Source organism: Spea bombifrons, chromosome 1 (assembly GCF_027358695.1).
Source record: "Spea bombifrons isolate aSpeBom1 chromosome 1, aSpeBom1.2.pri, whole genome shotgun sequence".
NCBI lineage: Eukaryota > Metazoa > Chordata > Amphibia > Anura > Pelobatidae > Spea > Spea bombifrons.
The window spans coordinates 35,801,587-35,824,466 of record NC_071087.1 but is presented as its reverse complement, the minus strand read 5'-3'; the positions used below and the strand labels follow the sequence as shown (position 1 = coordinate 35,824,466).

General features: G+C 36.6%; 1 protein-coding gene across 1 annotated transcript in view; it reads right to left on the bottom strand.

The window, feature by feature from the left end:
* Positions 1–456: 456 nt before the first annotated feature.
* LRBA (LPS responsive beige-like anchor protein) overlaps positions 457–22,880 on the bottom strand; it is a 237,704-nt gene continuing 215,280 nt past the window's right edge. The window contains exons 51-56 of the mRNA XM_053460618.1: positions 22,628–22,783; positions 20,552–20,719; positions 6,770–6,871; positions 6,434–6,630; positions 1,830–1,981; positions 457–1,029 (exon numbers count right to left, since the gene is read on the bottom strand). Of these exons, the coding sequence (XP_053316593.1) occupies positions 939–1,029; positions 1,830–1,981; positions 6,434–6,630; positions 6,770–6,871; positions 20,552–20,719; positions 22,628–22,783 (866 nt within the window). The 3' untranslated portion in view covers positions 457–938. The remainder of the gene's footprint in view (positions 1,030–1,829; positions 1,982–6,433; positions 6,631–6,769; positions 6,872–20,551; positions 20,720–22,627; positions 22,784–22,880) is intronic.

Below are 22,880 nucleotides of genomic sequence, written 5' to 3'. Positions count from 1 at the left end.
TTACTTTATGTCTGACTCGTCGGTCCAGTTTTGCCCAAAGATTGTTCTTTAACATGATCTAGTGGTAAAGCATTAGAAAGTAAACAGACTGATATATAAATCTTCTGGGCTTATGAAGAGATCGGTTTTTTATCTGATTGAATAACAGAAAAATTAGACTACTAATAGTAACACCAAACAATTTATAAGAATAATGCAAAGGAAACAGTTCTTCTGAAGTTGAATACCCTATTTGAGTGATTGGAGATGTAACATCAGCTCCACTGATACTTTTCTCAAGTGCTTGGTTTTCACCAGCGTCTGACCCATTCTGAGATGAATTTAAATGTTCTTAAGTCCTGATGAAAGATTCTTTATAACATTTTGAAACTTAAGTATCCATTAATTCCAATCAGGTAGGGAAAAAAGGTGGAAAACCAAAAAAAAACAATACAAACTGCAGTGTGACATAAAAAGTAAGGTTACGCAGTTTTATTTTCCCAAATAACTCTGCCAGTCTGTTAAAATTAAAATTACAGAAAGCTAGCCACAGCCACTATGAAAGACCTGCAATATGTGTATTTAACCATCATATTTAGGCATTTGTCCCTCACATAGATGAAAATAGACTCTCCATTAGGACTAAAAAATATATCTATATTTGTATATGTATTTGATTTTACTACAGAACCCAGCAGCTGTTATGTTTGCTGCCGTTACCCTTTCCCCACAAAAAAAGTAAAGCAAGATCTAGAAAAATAGCAGTTACTTCTAAAAATAGTTTGCTAATTTAAATTTCATTTAAATTACATTCAGATGTAGCATAAGTATTTATAAGGACCAAACGCAGTGGCGTCCTGCTCGTTTGCTTGCGAAACCGCCTTGTAAGAGGAGTAAGGAGAATCAGTGCTTCAGTAGGTGATGTATATCATTTCTAGTGATAGATCCTTGTGTCTGTATCAGTATCGGGTCTGGTACTCATGATGCCAGCGGTTAAAATCGTTGTAGAAAAGCACAATGCTCCCAGATGCCATGCCAGTCATTATGCACCTGAAATGGAAATGGAGACGAAATATTAACTGAAGGGAGTTAGCATTGTTTAAAAGAATCTGCAGTTGTAAATGGCAATGGGTAAGATAACCGCCATAAACATTGTGAAAATGCAGGGGAAAAAAAAACAGATATTCCTCAAAATATTCTTTGCAAGTTAATTTTTCCTCTCATATAAAGCATTAAGGGGTCTGCTTGATCCCCATGCATTATACCTGCATCTGTCACCATTTTTGCCATATTTTTATCCCTGCCCGAAGCGGCCTCTGTTTACCAGTGTCAATGGCCACAAAGCACATACTTATCGGCCCAAAAAGTGCTTTTCCCCTCATCATAAGTTACAAACAAAATTTGTCTACACCTTTAATAAAAAGAGTTCTACACAAGCCCTTGCTTTTTAAAAAAAAAAAAATATTATTTTATTACATAAAGAAAATATATAAAAACATATACAATATCTCATTATTTAGACAACAGAGGTTTCAAGAGTATTAAATCAGAGCATGTGGAGAAGTTAAAGCTGCATATAAAGCGCCTCAAGTGCATATAACCAGTATCTCAATTATAAAGTGCTTAATCATACCACAGTTGTTCATTATAATATTCTATGAAATGCACTCATTGATTGTATTGGATCTGTAATAAACTTGTAATATTTATAATAAGGTATAGTACATTTAAACAATCAAAAAGAGGTCCTGAAAGTGCTGTAGTGCTTACCCATTATCCTCCTCCACTTTTAAGATATGCGTAGTCCATGACATTTAGAGCAACATGGTTATTCAGTTCATAATTCTTACCTCTGATCAAAAGACAAGGCCATAGAACGGATCCCAGCATCACAGCCTGGATACGCAAAGAGTTGCTTCATGTCAGATACCTGCCACACGATGACTACTCCGCTATCTCCTCCTGTGAGCAGGTACTGTCCATCTCGACTAAGCAGGATTGCCTGTCATGTTAAACAGACATATGTTATTTCTACAATCGTTAAGTACATAATATTAACTATACACACGCACATACATACATTATATACACAGTAAGAGACTCTGGTCTGCACCATATAGCTGGGTTCTATACAACTTGCTATGGCTAGAACGTTTACAACATATTGTATATATATATATTATATACACACACGTTTGAATTAATACTATATTGCTATATACACACATTTATATGTTATATTCATAACATATGAAAAAAATCACATACATGGAAATTAGGTAAATTTGTTAATGTAGCAATTCTGCTACTTCCATAAAAAAGATGCTTAAGACCCCTAGTATTTAAAAAGGTGAACACCTGAAATGAGCCATGATATTGTGATGAGGACTGGGTAATGAAATTATATTATAAATGCGATGTATCGATATTCTGAAATACAAAAGGTAGAGAACTTGCGCAGGGCACTGTGTCTGTAAGCTAAATCAATACTCATTTTGACCCATTGTTTGTACTGCCGGCAATGTCTTGAGGCTATTTGGATACTGCAATTATTGCCATGACAAATAATTATTTGCTACACTTAGAAAATTCATCTGAAGAAAATCCATTAACCTCTCAGTCACAGTTCATTGCGTTTTATAATCTGAGCTTTATATGAGAGAAATGCTATAGTAAGAAGCAAATTAAAGCCATTAATCTTTAACCCTTATGTAACCCAGAGATTCCTGACGTCTGTATTAAATTAAAGCCATCTATTCTATTTGCACATTTCTTCTTAAATACGTCCTATAATCTGCATTTCATTTTACTTCAATGATAAAGAAACTTTCACGCTAATGTTTTGTTTTTGCAAGAAGTTCCCAAAACACATACATAAATCACAAATCACTAGCAGAATTTCCCCCCCTAAGTGTTGCTTCCGGGCCAAATTCTAGAACATAGATGTAGCTGCATAGGACGACAACAGAAAAAAATATTTGAGGACCAACAGAGCAGCTTGGATTCAAACATCTTTTTCCTTTAAAGAATCAACTGATCTTTTCAAATATACTTACAACACGTTTAACAAAGAAGACACAACTCAAAAACTGTCCAGGTTTAAGAACCTAAACTATTGATATACCATTTGCAAGAAGCACAAGTTAGTTGATCAAATAGTTTTTTTTCTATTTAACATTTTTCTGTGGTCCTAGGACAAATTATATTGTCCAAGTAAACCCAATAAACTCAACTGTCCATCTATAGTGAAGATAGACAACAATGAGACATTATGTGTAAATTTGAATATCAAGCGCTGAATCTATTAATTCATAGATGCCAAAGAGTATCTGACGAGTTCATCAAAACTCAAACTTACAGGCACATTTTTTTTTTTTTTATAAAATTGGATGTCTAGTTATTTGGCTATGAACTAATAAGTGAAGAATTATTTCAGCAAAGGGACATTAAATTAGTTAATTGGAGAATTGTTTTAACAAACAAAAAGGAGTTTTATACCAGCAACTGAAAATATAGACGGAGGTGTCAAAATTCCACGTCTACTAAAAAAAAAAAAAAAAACCTAAATTAAATTACAGACTGCATGTCTGTCAACATGTGCCTCAGTATTCAGTATTTGGGACAGAATCAAATATTTTTTAAAATTCATATATGTATTGTTTTTACCATTTAATACTTATTTAAACAAAAACAACTTTGCGAACCCGGAACAGTTTATGAACCTAAAATGGATAAGGTTATGCATTAGAAAGAATTTGTAAAACAAAAAATCTCAATGAAAAAAAGACTGAAGATGTATTGTTGCTTTGTGCCTTTATTTCCTACAAAGAAATATTTTTTTCTGGTGTACCGTGGCATATGAGTAGCTACAGTGCCCTTTTTAATCGTAAAGCAAAGCAAATAATTGGTTCCTCTGGGGTGCCTGGTTTTTATGTCTTTGCCTCAGGTAAAAGCAGTTGGATTTTAGGAGTGGATTTTCTCTTCCATCCAAGTGATTCATTTTGACATCTAAACATTGCATGCTAGATTTGCTTTGACGTGCTCCTGGCTGGGGCTCTGGTGGGCAATGCAGTATTTAAAACAAAAACAGGTGTATAATGTTGATTAGGCCTCTGCGTATCCCCAGGCATCTGGAGGTCTCTTGGTAGTTTTCATGTCGCAAGCTACAAGAAAGTAAATTAGAATTCTGTCCCGTGTCTGATGATTGTAAATTGTTACTTTTGTCGACATCCTGTGGCTCAGGCTTACCATGACACATGAAACACAACCTGTTTAACTCCACTCATTCAGTCATAGCAGTCAGAGTTGACCTTGTATTTCCTTGGCTTCACCTCTAGCACCCTTCCCCCTTCCCATTACTTGAGAAGCAAGCGGTGAAAACATAAGTCTGGTCCAGCCACGGCCAGATAGTTCACATCGGAAGAGCCGGACTTTAATAACTCACTTGGCTGTTAAGCGTGATAAAGAGCAGCAGCAAATGGAAAGACGTGGCTTGTTTAAGTCTAAAGCCCAATAGGGACTTTTAACAAAAGGGGAAAAAAGTGAAAGAATGAAAACCAAGGATGTTGTACACGTGTTCAGCTGGACTGCAGAGAGCGGAACTTCCCATGCCTCAGGCAACAAATTCCAGCTTCCGGCGCAGACTGAAACACTACAGAAATTGTTTTAGCCAACAAGGGATTTCAAGATATTTTGCAGATTTATTAGCATGGCTGACAACATAATCACAACTGAAAGTGACAGATTATCAACATTATTATTGCAATGGAGATGGGGGGCGGAAAATCAGTGGAGAATTGCACATTTTTGCCTTAATACACCATGTTCTTAATATTCAGTATTAGTACAATTTGTGCTATGAGCAAATCGATTTGATACCAGCCGTACTTTCACGCTACTGGGACACACCAATCCGTGATTAACCGTATCGGCATTAGCCCACTTCTCAATTAGTAGTAATCTTACGGACATTCATTTATTACGTAATTAATAGCACACCGTTATTTAGTACGCGCCACACCTGGGAAGTTGATGAATCCTACACATTCAGTCATTTGTTTAGCTCTGCCTGTGTAGTCTGCACCACCAGACTAAATAAAAACACAGGTTGCAAGTAACATTTTTCTATGTCAAATTGAAACATAAATTTACAGCTACAAAAGCACCCCGTTTGTAATTGGAAACACATGCTTCCATTGTGCTGATATATGTGAAAAACACATTGCATAGAAAAACACAACAGCATATAAAAAGAGTGCTAACTTAAAACTGATACGCAAAATGTTTCCGGGAGAATTTTGTTTATTTATGTTTACCGTATTTTATAACGTGTTTATTAGCATAGCATTTTTAGCTGATCCCGGCTAAAATAAGCACTAGGAACTAGGTAGCTTATCTATAAAGTTTATTACAATGCTAATGTCTGGCAGAAATGTGCTTTAATCCTACTACATCACGTGAAGGCTTACTTGGAAGCAGGCAACTGAAAACACTCAGAATGCTGGAAGTTAAATCTCAAAATAAGGTTCTGGCCAATACAAACCAAATGGAATGAAACAGAAGTTCTAGGCGTTTTGTTTAGCATTTAGTTAAGCACAACCTTAATAGCTTTAACGCTGTTCGTGTAGACACTGTTTTTAGGATATTATGTGAGGATGGTAGCCTCTCTCTTTGAAATGACAAATAGGGACACTTTCCTAGTTTAGGCGATAAGGTTAAAGTCATGGGTCAGGAGGCAGAGCTTTAAGGGTAACATATTTACACAATTCATAAAACTTTTCCTGCTGTTTCTATACAAGTTATTGAGACTCTTAGGGCTGTAGAACCGTAGTACTTAAACGTTCTAGGTATCTAGAAGAGAGCCACATCAGGAGGGGTTGTGTATAAAAGAGGGCATATCCCTCCTAAACATGGGTATCTGGGAGGTATAGGATTGTTTAATGCACATAATATAATGGAGTTTGCAGGTACAAAGCATTCCACCTGATGTCTCTTCCTCTTCATGACTTCTCTCAATTGACCTGGAACTACTGTTGGGTCTTATGGATGAGCATAGAGATGCCACATGGTATCCACTAACCAGGGCACAACCCTTTGTGTGCTGGAAACATTTGTTAAATATTTTTTAAAGCTTAAGAATTTTTAGTTATGGAGCTTGAAAATGCGTTTTTAAAAAATAAACACAATTTATAATGGGACACAGTTTTCAATTCATGGAATAACTATGAAGTCCGAAAAAAAGGAAAATACTACTCAGGCTTAATTATCTCATAATGTTTCTGCTGGATGACGGACCAACAGGGGAGTGTTTGCATTAGGATTTTTTTAGTTTATTGTGCACAAAATTATCCAAGCTGACCCCAGCACAAAGCTGCTGTAATGTGGCCTTGCTAAAAACAAAATAAAAAAAAGTCTATTCGTAATATATTCCTCGAAAATAGCCGCATTCACTTACCCTTGTATTATCCTCAATTTCCATGGTGGCCTGAAGTTTTCCATTCACACTGAAGACACAGAAAAGGCCCTTTTCATAGTAAACAACACAGTGGCCCTCTCTTGAAGCCTGGATCAGTTTTGGTCGCAAGCAATTCACTGGAGCCTCGAGGGTCCTCAAAAGGTCTCCATTCATAGAATGTATCAAACATGGACCTTCTAAAAAACATCAAGAAGAATATCTATTGACAAAGCAAAATGTCACCACGTATCAATCTCAAACTACTATTGAGAAGGCCAATACATGTGGTCACTGGACAAAACTAATTAAATTGGTTAAACGTTAAAAAAATATTACCTTTGGAGCCACTTATAACCAAACCCAACTCTGCACAGACAGTGGAGCAGGTAATTTCACAGTCGTGGCCTGTCAAAATTGCACGTGGAGTGGCAAATTCATCTGTAAGAGAAGGCAAGAAATGCATTCACAAATCATTCCTTAAAAATCAATAGTCTAAACCATCCTGTTCCCTATAATCTGCCATTAAGGCAGGTCCATTTAAAGGCAATTTCTTTATAAGGTCCCATTAGAACACAGTTTCACAGGAAAGAGAGCTTGAGCTCTCTTACACTTAAAGCTTTGATGAGGTCATCAGGGGTATAGCAGTCCAGATGAAGCAGAAGATAATGTCTTGTGTGTGATATTGACCAACCATATTACTATAGATGTATTGCTTCCACATGTAACAGTCTTGATTCCTTCCTGTGGATTTGGTATGTTATAGTTTTGGTATAATTTAATGACACGAGTGCAGGTGTATATGGATTATTCAACACATGGCCAACGAAAGAGCTTCAAAAATAATATGGAAAACAATAAATTATATCTAAATGGGTCGGGAAACGGCCCCTGCTCTTTGTCTTCATCTGCATTGACAAGGATACAGAAGACTTTGGCCCAGCACAAAGACCAGTGTTTTCAGTCATGATTTCTCTTTAAGAGACATGCACTCTATAGTGATTTCGGGAGAATATGACAGGCTGGAGACATGAATTTTTCTTTGAGGCATAGAAGAAAGCAATGAAATGGTGCATAGTGTGAAACGATTCCATTAGCATTAAGGTGGAGACTTTTTGAAGTCTCTGCACTGAACTTGGTGGGATTCAGGCGACGCAAAGGTTTAAAGTCTACTGTTTTTCACCTAATTATGAGTTCTTATGGTTCAACAATCCCACAACTGCACAAAGTGATAATATTGTGAAAATACATTTTTTCTTAGTTTACCTTCCATGGCAAATACCGATCACAGGCTACGATAAAATACGTATTCAAGATATAATACCAAGGACAGCCACAGTTTATTGTAGCTCGATGATGAGTACCAATCTCTATAAGAACTGACTTTTGAATCCCCAAACCTTTGACATTATGGAAGACTACATGCATGGACCATTCCGTTTGCATACATGATGAAAGCGGTTCTGCATCTAAACTTTTTTAATAATGTGCATTTTTATTACACAGCTTGTATCACAGCAGCCTTCCTTTATTCTCTAAATCGGCTCTGTTTTACATCACTGTTTAACAATGACACGTAACAGCGCATATCTCAACGAGCTGGGTGCACTTCATTCACTAGTATAAAGGGGAAAGAAGAAAGCAAACTAAAGGTATGGAATATAGATGCTTGGAATACCTCATGGCGATTGTACCGATTTATCTAATTTAGATCATGACAAGCAACTTTATTAGTTTTATATTAAATGAGGATTACCAGAGAAAGAGGGCATGATTTCAGTTTGGTAGGTAGGATAGGATTGACATATATATATATATATATATATATATATATATATATATATATATATATATATATATATATATATGCGTGCTTACTAGTGTTTTTACAAAAAGTGCACATTTGTGTTTTTTGCTCTGATCTTTGAGTAATATTGTTTAATAACATGTAATTTCGCTGATATTTCACTCTTGCAAATTGTTTAAAATAGCACGTCTTGCTTCAGGGCACGGTGAATACCTTCTGAGTGCTGGGGAGGGGATTTTGGAAAATTAGGGAAAAAGCACTATAATCAGAGAAAGAGGTAACACAGTCGCCATAGACAGGCAGCTCAGTACGGCAATAATGTTTAGCATATGGGTTTTTCTTTTCATGTACCAAACCTGCAAGAGGAAAGAAGGGGGAAGGGAAGGGCTTTTTTGAAATTATACTGTCGGCATGTGAGTAGTTTGAAGGAGATCAAGAGGTTCTTTATCTTGACCTTAGTACGAATGTGCGACAGTGTAATTGAAAAAGACATCTCTCTTTTACATACAGATCAGAAGGAACACAGGCTATCAACTACAAAAAACAGCCTTATAGAATTATCATTTTCTTAATAGCTATATAAAGTCTTCATATTTACATGCCAAGTATTAAAGAAGTAGACTTCATTTATTTTAACTGCCCAAACAGAACAATAGGGGGTAGAACTTATAACATACAAGTGATATCCAAAACAGGAAATCTATATATTAATATACTGAGCAGTGTGAGTGAATGAAGAAACCAAAAAGCATAATTCTGCAATAATGACATTTAAAAAAATTAAAAAAAAAAAAGAGTGCTTTGTAAAAAGTGCAGTTATTTATCTCCAGCTGCAAGTGCTTAGATAGTATTTGGTTCTGAAAATGTAAAACATAAAATAAAATGTAACAGATACATTAATATATCATGTACATATACATATGGCAAATTTGTTTTTCCTTTTCTTATTAAAGCTTGATTTAAAAAAAAAAAAAAAGTTTATGCCCCCCCAACTACCCCCCTTGTTCCCCAAATAAAAAATGAAGTTTCTTTACGTGACATACGCAAAGCAAAACATAAGGTGAGAAAGCTAACAAGTTTACACACTGTAGGTCTACTGTATGGAGTAACATCTATCTTAACGCACATCAGTATACTGTAGGAAACACACAATGCTGCTCACCTAGAGATTAGTAGGTTTCATATTTAAATGTCAAAGGTCAGAACTTAAAACATGTATGAATCAAGTTTGTTGCCATGTGCTCCTGACATTCATACAACTCATTCTTTTACCAATGGAACTGATTTATGGAAGCGCTTTAGTCACTTGTACATAGTACATATAATATACAACGTAAAGGGCACAACTATTTCGGGAATTCTGTGTGTTTAAAGAGAAATATTTTACTGTGATCTCCATGCCTTTTGATGCAGTCTCTAAGAATTGTTAGAACTAAGGATATCTTATCTTGGATAAGGTAATGGAGTTATCAACACTTACCTAGAAACTCAAGCGCGAGTATGTTAAGTGCATGAACCATTTTGCCATTCTATACCGAAGTTTAGTGTTCCACGCCATTAATAGGAGTTACCGCATGGGCACTAAATAAAATAACACCTCTTACCATTAACACTCCAGACAAAATCAGGTCACATTAAGCAGAGAGACATGTAATTTAAGTTTGTAATTAAACGTACATGTAACTTCATGAATTTTACAGCCCCAATATAATTTATAATCTAGGGAAAAATGACACTATAAAGTCCTAAGAGAACTGAGCTGTAGGGCGAAAGAAAGCATTAAAGTGTTATGGCAGCCTACAGCAGAGATCAATGCCACGCTGTGATCATCAGCTTTTTAATGCTCATCTACAAATCACTTTATTCCACACAGCCAGACGCCAAAAAAATATAATATCTAGCACATAAAGCATGCAGGAGCTACCCGCTATACACCGCTTTCCAAAAACCAACGCGATGAATAAACAGAAACAAATTTAAACAATTCAGTGGTTTGGTTTTTGGTCATTTCAGGGACCCCTATGATAAAATCAGAGAAAACAAGAAGGAAAAATAACTATGTGACCTTCGCAAACAGGTATTCTGCGCATGCATTGTTCTAAAAACTACTAAAAACTATTCTTTAGCTTGCCTGCAATGTTATATATTAGATGGGGCTGCATAAGGCTTCACTTTTGAATTGCCAAGGATTACAAAGGTTTGAGTTGCTCCTTTTCACTTATTTATTAAATTGTGATTTTTTTCCCATATTTGATTTCTGAGTTTAAGATTCTATGCATCCACCCGTCTTCTGAACATGGAGATACGTCCACAGTGATAGCCGAGTATGTACAACAAGATATGAGGATATAAAAACCACAAGTTAACGATAGTCAACCTGGCTACATGTATAATAAATATGTTAAAAAAAAAAAATGCAAAAACCACTTTAGGTTAACAATGTTATTTGGAGATTGTGGTATCTCGGGGGGAAACAAATCCATTCATTATTGTATGTTTTCAATAAGAAAAATATATATTGTTGCAAAGGACAAATAAAATGTGATTAGTTTACACAAGTAAAGTAAAATTATAAAAATGTTTATATGCAGTTAATGGGCACTGAATGAAACCATGAAGAATGAAATGTGTTTCACATCTATTTTGTAATGCGAGCCCCTTACACAACCTTACAGTTTCAATAACACAACCTAAAGCCGAAAAAAAATATATTGTAGAGCACAACATTGGGGCTTTTGTGGACGCTTTTCTGAATGGTAAAGATCCATTTAATAGCCGATTGTAAAGCAGAACAGATCTTCTTAAAAGATTTGGCGCTGCTACAGCTTCAGAAGATTGCCATGGTTTTCTGCATTGGGAACATTTTATCTTATTACTGGTTTAAGCGGCTCCATTTAAAAACTTTTCTAAACTGTGTTTGGTAAAACAGGCTTAAAATCTACCCAGCCAAACGACTTCAAAGACAAAAAACGAGTCTTTGTCCCTGGAACAGGTTTATGAGCACTGGTGCAAATCCCACAGAGGGGCTGAAAAGACTGCTCTCTGTATCTTTATGGAGATCTTCTAAAGATGATGAACAAGTCATGAGAGACTGAAGATCACGGCAATCCTTCTACTTATTCACTCAAATATTTCTATTTCTCTTCACTGTATTTGGCCACTTAAACCAATTTAATGGCTACAATGCTTTGGTAGAACCGCTACGAAGAGTGGCTTATTCACTAAACACTGGATTGTAGAAATATCTAATCTCCCTAAACCGACTCCATGTTACGAAGGGTTAATTCCAAGGGGCTTCTCCTGCAAGAAGAGCTAAGCTGGCTCTGGTAATGCGTAAGTAACACATCCTCTGGTTTCAACCAAACTACACTCATTTAGTGCATAAATTCAACAGTTTAATACAAAACACAGCTGCTTTTTAAAGGCAAAGTTCCACTTAGATAATACATTGTCGGCACTCTGACATTCAAAGAAATGTTAGCAGAGCTTTCCTCTGAAAGATTAACTCAAAAATTCTTTTTTAGTTTCTATGGCAACAACCTATCATTGACTGTGCTACTCTGAACAGGTGACTTTTGGTGAACCTAACGCCCACAACGTGCGCTCTAAAATAGAACCATCGGTCCTTTCCACAATTTTGAGATCTCCACTTCTCTGACTTCCCCCACGTCACCAGCAGTCCTTCACCTTCTGTCTTATTCCTCCTCAACCTCCTAACAGACTGTAAGCTCAGAAGAGCAGGGCCCTCTTCTTCTGTATGCCTGCTGTGTTATGTATTGTCAGTGTTAATGTTCACTTTCCCGTATTGTAGTGATGCTACAGAACCTACTGGCATTCCATAAATCAAACAATGTAATGGTTGTGTCATGTGACCATTAGGTGTTCCTGGCAAAAATTATGAGGGAGGCAAAGTTACTGCATTACAGCATTTTGGGAAAAGGTTTGGAATTCAACATAACTGGAAAATTGTTTCTAATGCTGTATTTAGTTATAACGGCGTTTCATTCCACAGAAGAGCATGTACATGTACCCGTCGTCCTTAAGGGGTTAAGAGGCATATAGTTTTTTTTTGTTTGTTTTTTTAGATTGTTCAGGTGAGTTCTTTATTCACCTTTGAATAGCTTAACCAGAAACATTTCATTTAAATAATGAATTGCTATGCATATGCGAAAGCATGTTCTTTCATTCTTCCACTAGTATTTGTTAGCTGTCTGAACTGAACTTACTGAACAATAATTAGTTTCCAGCACTTCAGTTGCAATGTATGTATGTACTATATTACTCTGCAACATTATCTGCCAAAACCATTTACTGATGGAGTGACTGTACAAAATAAAGCTGCCCCTGATTTAGGGCAACATACAATCCACTATAGCTTGGGTAACAAAATATCAAATCTGTAACCCATACCATAAAAGCAAATGTTTTGTATAAAGAACATATAAATAAATTAAAACAAAAATGGATGCATCTTTGGCATAATCTGCAACGTATCGAAAACCAACTTTAAATGCAGATACCAACGTCTTACTGTAAACAAGACAATCTAATTCTTGTATTCACATATTTCTTTCACAAACTTTAGAGTGCTTTTGAAATATTTCCATAGACATGTATTACAGTAGCCTAAATTGTCTAAATATACACAAGGAAAGCAAAAAATAACCGGCCGCTGCATTCTCTGAAAAGTGCTACTTAGGAATGGTTGGACATTCTCATAGCATAAATCTGTAGTGGCATTTTTATGGACTGAGAGCATATCTTTGTAGTAATGACATCAAACCGTGATCTATATCCCTGTAATGTGAATAATTACAGCACAGATTCTGTTTCCTGAAAGAAAAAGGTACCGAGGAGGCCCCCAACCATTCGTGAAGTAGCTACTTTTTAGAAAGAAAACATTATGCTAGTCAGTACGGGGGAAAAAATAAAACAAAACCAAAAAAAAAAATCATATTAACCAGGTTCGGAGTAAAGCAAAGATTTACGTCCCAAAAAACGGGATTCTGAGAGAGGAAATGTAGAGAAAAAGTTTCTATTACTGTGAAACTTGCCAAACGGCTACACAGAAATTAAGTTATTAATTGTATTTATGTAGAAATAAGAAAAAGGCACACACATTTTGTGAAAAACACTGATGCCACAACTACAGTAATGTCAAAATGAGTAGCCGGCGGGTTTCCTAAAATACCTTAGGGCAGCACTGGCGTTGGGCGATTTTATAACAGTCCTATACAATATGATCATCCTCGATAAAGCCTTTATTGGCGAAACGTTGTGGATCACACTTCAGGACCGTTGTTGTCCGCCCTCCTGTCTATTCTTTGTTGATGTGTCCTAATTATGCTATTAACAGATTTTTGTGGCATGTATTTAATTGCTGATTTACTCCCACGTGTACTATTGACTTTTTGAACATTGCGCTCATATAAATTATAATTTTTTATTATTATACGGTGAGTTATCTGGTTTTTTTTGTGGCACGTGTATCTCCTACTTTTCTATATAGAACAGTACTATACAGAACCAAGGGGCAGCTTCCAATCGGCCGTCCTATACAAATCATAGACCAAGTCCAAGGCTTATCAGTCACATCCGTCGACCTCGCTCTTTTTGTACGAACTCAGAAAACTTTTCTACGGCCGTACAATTTTTTTTCCAAGGAAGTAAAACAAGTGGCAATGGCTACAATAAACACAAGAAGCTAAAACATTGTTTAGGGGGTTGAATATCTGCATATATACATTTCAATGTCACTATTACAGAATGCCTTTCAAAATAAACAAAATTACACGCAATACTTACTCACGTCGTTAGGGATCAGCTTACTACGCTAACTGTAAATTCAGACTAATTGCCGCACCATCGCACTTTTACATATGAGTTTCAGAGAGCGATGCATTTGGACTGCATCAACATCTAGTTACACAAATTCTTGGTTTAAACGACAGAATTCTAGTTTTCGGGCATAAATCATCCTTCTCTCTGTTTATGTCACATAGCCCTAAGGGCTGTATAATACATTCATTTTTTTTCCGCAGCAGGGTAAATAATTGTGCTGTGTTCAGATATGGGCTGATCAGGCACCATATGGTACATATTAAATGTGAAAAAAAAAAAGAATGTGTCTGCTCGATACATCGAAAAAAAGTAATGGTGATTAATTTAGTTATTTATTTAATGGTAATGTAATATTTGTAGTCAGAAATACTCATTCTTAGATGTTTATAACAAACACTCACCTCCAAGGTCACCTAATGACATTACATAACCCAAAGTGCGCTCAGCAGATACAGGATAATACCACAAGCCACACATCTTGCCAACATGCCTCGCTCATAGGCCTGGGGGCAAATGAAAGCCCAGTACGACCAACAGTAAAATCAGTGTACGTTATGGCCATTATTATTATGGACATGTTGTTGCATAAACCTTGGACTGATGGAGGGGACTTAACTGTGATATAAAATAATACCTCTTACTGGTAATTACATTCAATAGACATTTCCCGCACTCGTGACCACCATTCGACCATTGGTACAGATATAGGAAAACGGAAGAATGGAGAGACTGAATAACTTGCCTAAATAGCATGGGACCGTGTTACAGGTAACCTTGTTTCCTGTAACTCTTTATAGAATTATTAGCGTGACGGTCATTCATTTTTTGCCGAGTAGGACATACGAAAGACAGCAGATAAGGTGGCTGAATCCACAAAGATGGTGGTAATTCACAATTGCAGCGCGACTCTTTGGGTGGGTGAACAGCAGCCAAAACACACAGTAGAGAGGGCAGCCAAAACACATCATGAAAACTAGGTACAGATGTACTAGAGAAGGGTAAACAAGCATGTCTTGGTTTAATTCAGTCCCACTGAGAAAATGAACACAGGTTTTCTTCCTAAGAATCTGTCAGCGGAGAACAGAAATATATTGGGCAACAAAATGCCTGTGAATTAGGTCATCTTATCAAAGCCAATAATTTACAGCACGCACTTCTTGACCACCTGTTCTAGAACTCATTTCTATAAATCAAAATGCAAACCAGAAGTTTATACTCACAAAATGGTTCTTTTTTGTAAGAAACTGCTGGTTTACGGTATAAGCGGTTTATGCGTGCAGTGGGCTATACTAGAGAGCAGTGCAGGGGCTTCATTCATTTAAGATAAAATGATTACGAAGCACCCTCTTGTCCTACTTTACACTTAAGTGACCATCTGCTCAATCTTTAGTGCCTATTTGCCATAAGTTTTCGAGCCGTCACAAGATAGGTGGCAAGCCGTTCCAGAATGAAGTATGATATTATTTCATCATGCTGTTTATGAATCGTTCATTTCATTCATACGTTTCTGTGATAACAGTTAGCAGCAATGCTACTGAAACTACGGCATGCAAGTAACAGCAGCAGCTAGTGATCGCCGGGAGATTATTTCGTTGGGTGTAAATATTCGGCCACTTATTTTTGGCAACTGGGATGTAAAGGGACACTCCAACCATGAGAGGCACTAATGCATATGATAGCTGGGGTGTCCCCCTTGCAAAAGCATGGAGGATTCCGCAAACAAAATACTTGGCGCTTAAGCCATCTACCAACTGCACTGCGAACCAACACAACAACTTTTCACAAAAATACAGAATAAAAACAAAACCTGTGTGCTATTCCCCAGAAAACGGATATTAACCATAGATGTGTATCGTATACTGTATGTATACCCAAACATTTGACTTTTGATTACATTATCGATAATGCATTGAGGATTCTGCAGAACTCTCTCATACGCATCATTTTCCATGTAGGAGATGCATTTGGCCCGAGCACATCACATGAATGTGATATGCTTGCCGAAAGTCAACTCCAGCGCTGGCTTGCTGGGGGTGAGGGTCTGTTCAGACCCCTATATGTGCATGCGCGGAAAGTGCTGCCATTGACTTCAAGCAGCCAATTGGTGACAAGAATCAGACTACAGATGCAGCTTCCACCACAAATAAGTGCTTTATTTGTTCGCTGATTTTGAAGAATGCCTGTCCAGAACAGTAAACTGTCTCTTTAATACAATCAGATTTGGTTAATTTCTGTGCTTATTTGCAGCAAGGTCCACCTCCCACATTGATTTTATGGCAGGGTCCTCTCTTTTTTGTTTGTAGCACGTTATGTGAAATGTAACAAAGAGTAACCCCTTCTGCTTCAATAATTAAACAGCAATGGTCCATGCAATTTGGATTAAAAATATATTTTAAGCACATTTTTCCCAAAAACTTGCCACTAGGGGGCACCATTGTTTTGCAAATATCATGTACACTGCAAAGAACCGATCTTATAGCAAGAAAATTGTCGTATGAAGAAGCTCAGACAAAGCAAGATCTCAGACATGCAAAAACACATCACATCTACACAAATAAAATATCATATTTGTCTTCATTTTACACAAGAGCTTTCTAAAAACATTTCCCCAAAAGGGACTCATCTGTAGTGCATGTAATATTTCAAATAGTTCAGCCACTGTTTTGGGTTATTGGATTTTTTTTTTTGTTTTCTTGTTTATAATTTGCCTCCTTTATGCAGTGAAATCGTTTTCAACCCCCCACAAATTACTCCATTAGACATCTATATGATATACTATTATATGTAGGCTATGTTTACCTACCTGGTTTTATATGCGCCACTGTTCATTCAGGAGCCCTAACATGGAGTATAGGGTGATTAACATTATGAGAACAAAATCGCTACTAATTGTAGAGGTAACTAAGCAGAGGAAAAGGTTGCATTTCCCCCCATTATTAAACGACTGGATTCTCTAGTGAACCGATCCCCGTCTCTGCAGAGTGCTTAGTGGTCTCTCCCCACCTTGTATTTTATTATTTTAAACAGCTAGTAACTCTGAATGCCAGTTCATCCCATTACACCATATAGCTCACTGATACAAAAAGTTTATTTGCTTAATACAAGTAGCTGTGGGTATCGGGCTTTAGATGGATTGATCCCTCAAATCAAAATAAATAGACACCAATAATCCATCAGGCTGCACAGCGAAGGTCGGAATTCATCACTCTAATTATTCCCAGTCTGCCCGATTCCAAAGGGTACTTACTGCGTTGGCTTAAAACTTTGACCAATACTTGCAGATTTGAGACTTTGTAGCATTGCCCTAGTATTCTAAAGGCCATTTCTTGCCACATTTTCATACACATCTAAAAAACATGCCATGGCTTATTTGGTTATTTTGCTCATCTACATTATATTTCATATGCATTATATTTATTGTATGTGATGTGAAAAATAAAAAATAAATCACATATGTAAGTTCCATTTGAAAAAAAATCATTTTTTTTCCTAGTATTTATATTTGGGTTGCTTGAGGTTTAATATGCAACCAATATAAAACCCCGTGTGTTAGACAATTACTGCATTTTACTGTGTGCTGCTCAGGGGATCCAAACTGCACCAGCACAATATTCTTTTCATAATGAAGTTTTTAAATCATTTTTAATTACCTTTCAAAAGCCACATTCTACTTCTGCATTTGACAAGATGCAAAATAGTTCTTTTCAACAAACGTTGCACTATGCAAGTGATTAAATTTATGCGGCATGGCTGGTAACCTGCATTAATGTACTTATTGAATATACACAAAGGAACTTTTTAGATGGTTTATATGCACAAGAAAAAAAAATAGCTCCTCATATTTATTCATTTAAACCGTTGCAAGAAAGTTATTAATACTAAATCGTTAATGGCTGATAGAGAGTTCTGAGGCACCTTAGCATGGGCTCGGTACTCTCAACCTCAATCATACGAAAAGCCAGCAAAAGGAGGAATTCGTTTTTGGGGAACAGAAAAAATATTTTACGTTTCGGACGTCCAGGACCTTGGTTTGGACGTAATGAAAAATATGCTTTCAGTCTTCAGAAAAAAAAAAAAAAGTTTTCATTATCAAAAAGATAGAGAGAAAATTTTGGTAATTACATTTTATATAAAATAAATACATAATAAATTTTATGTTGCCAAATAAATGCAACCAAACATTAAAAAAAAAAAATAAGCCTGCAGGAATAATTTTTTTTTAATTTACATAAATTCTAAAATAAAAAGTAGAAAGGATAGTATGCAAAATGCAAGCATTAGGAGAAAAGAAAAATTAAATGGTGGAAAGCAGAGACTTTGGTATTCTTGTGCAGATATAATATACAATGAAAGCTAAAGCCGTTCGTTCGTGCGAGGGCAAAGGGAGGAGTAGGAGGGCAAACATTCGAAAGAAGACAAGATCAAGAAGTGTGGTTTGTACTTTGAAGATCACCTTTTAGTAAATTCCTCCCAACGCAGCAAAAAATATTTTTCAAAGCGGTACGGAGTGGGAGGAAGTGCGCTGGCACACAGCGGGGCTGGGATTTGTTACTGGGCTTCAAAAAATACCTTCCCCTTATGACAGAGTATTCATTTTTGTCACTAAGTACGAATATCTGGGGGAGATGGAAGCCAGCAAAGCAGCAAAGACCAGAATACTTGTCTAATGTACCTGTGAAATTGTTCAAAAATTGCATATTGGGGTTTCTAAGGAACACAAAATAACCAATATCACCTCAACTAAACCTTTTATATTTATCATATGGCCTCTATAAATCTATATGACATGCATTCCTACAATTACATGTATTTCATGGGGTTTTCAAACATTAAAGTACATGATATGCATTTAAATATATGCAGAATACATGTCTGTATTTAGAATAATACAGTTTAAAATATATTTTCATACCAAAGGCAGCAACGGCTTGTTTTTTTTTTTTTTTGTTGTCTTCCGCTGTTTCAGTGGAAATATATCAACCAATAAAAGCTTTACCCAAATAATACACAACCTTCCAAAATAAGCAGCCAAAACGTGGCCTGGAATTACTAGAATCCATCTGCGTGGAAACGATGAAAAGAAACAGTATGACTGAAAAATAAAGATGTTATATATTGGTTTTGGGGAAAAGTCAACTATTAAGTATAACTAAGTTATTATGCATACATGTAGAGCTGTAGGTGAAAGATCGGAAATACATTAAGGACTGCTTTCTCCTAGAACGTGAATGAAAAAAGTATTTCTCGCTCACCTCTACTTTTATTACCAATGTGGAAGGCAGGGCTGTCTGTACATTTAATGGGGGCCGGGTCAAGCTCTCCAATATTGGCTCTTCTAGCCCCAGCATACCCGAGTATGAGGTGGAGGTCTGTACAGACGCTTCTTTAATTACGATGTGCCTGCCGCCGGGTGTTGGGATATTATGTTATATCCCAGCTTTCTGCATTAGCAGGTGATGTGGAGGCAACACGGAAACACTAGTGGAGAGGACGGGAGGCGTTTGCACAGAAATCCACTTCACACTTGGGTACGATTAGGCTGAGTGGGGCCCAAGGGACAGCTCCCGGGAGAACGTAGGGTAATCATGGGCCCAGGGCAGCTGCCCTTTTGCCCTGCCTTAAAGACAGCCCCGGGTGAAGGTTGTTTGTCATGGTTACCTGGTGAAATTTTAGAAAAAAAAGGCATATTTTAGGACTAAAGAGAAATTAAGAATAAAAGGTCATATTTCATATCATATATTTTGGATATGACATTCTCATGGGCAGTCAGAGGAAATAATAAAAGCCAAATGCAAATACAAAAATCTGTATTCAGTATTTTTTGGGAAACAACGAGAACATAGTTTATATCTCAATAAACCGGGCCATGGATGGTTGTAAAAAGCTAAGTACTTTAATTTTATTTATTTGTTGTAAAGTGTGTTGAATGCATCGTAACGCACTTAGTTTGGTTTGATACGCTTTCTTTGTTGGTGAGGTTGCATGGGACATTTGAATGTCCTTTTAAAGATCACGCTTTCCTTCCAGATGTAGGGCTGTCTGACAGAATTACCTTTCCACCGCTTTAGCTCTCATCCTTCGTCTAGATGACGCCATTGCTACTTTTGTCCCCCCGGTGTCAGCAGCTCTATGGAGGCTAGAGATGCTCAAACTTTCCTAGGCCGTGTGCTTGGCTTTCCAGGAGGGATGCATGTAGGAAGCACCAGCCCCATCTCTACCCACCACCTTACGCACAGATATCTGAGGGCTGCAGCGGTAAAGTGTTCCTTCCGTCAGATAAAATGCTTCATCCGAAATAAACGCAAGTGTGATCTTTAACATTTGTCTGTATTGATAAGTTCATGATAGACCCCTAAGCTAACTTTCAATAAAAATAAAAATAGCATTTTAATACAAATAGTATTACATAATTATAGGATTATGTCAAAATGAATAGTGAAAGTTCTATAGGTCATGGTTTTGCAGCCACTTACTGCTTGGATTGTCTCCGATGCCGTTGTTTTTGCCGTTCCAATACCACAACAACAACGTAGCGTCTCGTGATCCAGACAAGACGTAGCAGTCTCCTCCGATGTAGGACTCCGACCGGGCCAAGCAGGTCACCACATCCCAGTGGCCAAACACCACCTGAGTCAGTTTACCTGAAGAACATAAATAAATGTATGGTTACAATAAAAATAAATCACGCCTGGTAATCCTCCACAATTAATTCGTTATTCCGGGGCACGGTATATTTCATCAGTTTATTTCCAAAATATTACCGTTCTCCAAAAGCAAGCTAGTTAATGTTTGACTGGTGGTTTAACTTATATACTAAAGAGCATGTTCTACATTTTTCTTTACTCCATTCTCTGTTTTTTCCTCAAAACAGGTACATAAAATATAGTCTCAACTCAAGCACTTGGATTTTCTTTTTCCTCAACAGAACACATTTTCTTATTATATGTTTTATTTGACAGCACTGTTACAAATAAAAAAAGAAATAAAGTGGGGGGGGGCAGAGACACCGGCTCCGAGCGCTGCTGGATGTAAAAGGCCGTCTGAAAATAATTCCCACTGCCAGGACGGAGTTTATGATGCCTTTTCACTATTGGCTCTACTTTGGAAAAAATGATTTACGCCACAAGAATTTCCTGTTACAAGTAAAAAAACAAAACAAGGAATGCTAAAAAGAAAAGGGCCCCCTTTTTCAGAAGTGATAAAGTATAATTGGGTTGAACACTTATTATAACGCGTAGCTATACATTACAACGGGGATCGAATGCGTTCTGGAGCTTGACACAAGAAATAAAAACAGTGTTATCCCACTCACATAGCAAAGTCCAGGGATGGGAACATGCCTATCTACCAAAAATAAATATAAGAGAATATACAGATCATATATATATATATATATATATATATATATATATATATATATATATTTATTTTACAAAAAGAAGCTATTAAACAATCAGAAACACGTGGCAGAATTTCATTTCTAACAGCTCTCGGAGACGCGTTAATCCCTTGTCCCACATGTCAGAGCGAATACTATAAAACCCTTCAACAAAAATGCATTTACTGGTACACGTAGCTAATAGCCCTTCTAAAACTGACACTTCTGCATTATATTAACCCCTACACCCCCGTTACTTATTAAAAGTACATCTCCAGAACGATAAGCGGGAATATTCTGCCAGGGCCCCTGCTGAGGTGTAGTGGCAGTAGTAGACAAACAAAACCAAAACACTATATTTACATCGTTAAAACATATCATACAGTTGAGCATTCTATATAACTTAGACCAAAAGAGTATTCAGGGTCATATATACTGTATGAATGTACAAGATGAGGGGATGGTGGGGGAATGTTTACATTGTAGCATTGACAAGCTATATTAGTTTCTTGCAGTCTCTGGAGGCTAATATTGGTTATTTCTCATCTAAAATGATGGTAAAAAAAAAACAAAAAAAAAAAACCACTAAACTATTCTTAATCAAGGAAATTGTAATTAAAGAAATTCTGCATCTTTAAAGAAAAAAAAAGGAAGAAAGGAGGAAAGGACTCAATAAATCCAATCTGTCCACTAAAGTCTAAAGCTCCCATCTTATCGCAGGCCTCTAGTCATGGACCAACTGGTTCTTATGCGCCATCCCAATGTATGTTAATGGAAGTCCTTTGTTGAACGTTTACTTTGGAAAAATGCCTGCGTATATTTCTCAAGAGAAGAAACTTAAAGAAAAACTGCATAAGGTCTGTTGCTCTGATACATAAAGCAACATTCTAATCCTTGTTTACCTTACTTTGAAAGAAATTGGGTTTTAATTGGGATCTGAGTCATTTAGTGATTACATACCAAGTGCAAATTTTTTTTATTTTTTTTATTTTTTTTAAGCACTTTTAGTCTTAGATTTTTCAATGTGTGTGTTGGGAAATTAACAGTTAAGTTAACTTGCAGTACCTGTGTATACTTCAACTACCATGACCAAACGAGATATGGATCAGCCTTTGAAAAATATGAAAAGCATGCAGATCATTTTCACATATTTATATATAAGAGAAATTACCTGTGTCAGTCGAATATACACGGAAACTTTTATCCCAAAAGCCGCAGACTAGGATGAAGCGATTGTCAGCTGTTATGACAAAACATTGGGAGTGGACCTGGATGCTCTGGTCTAAAAGGTCAGAGATTTGTCTCCTGTGCATTCCAGTGTTACTAGCTGTAATAAGAAAGGAACATGCAGAAAATTCAGTACTGCCACACATTATCATTCCAGGTTAACCATTTTAAACAGAATGTGATCCAGTGCAGCTTTC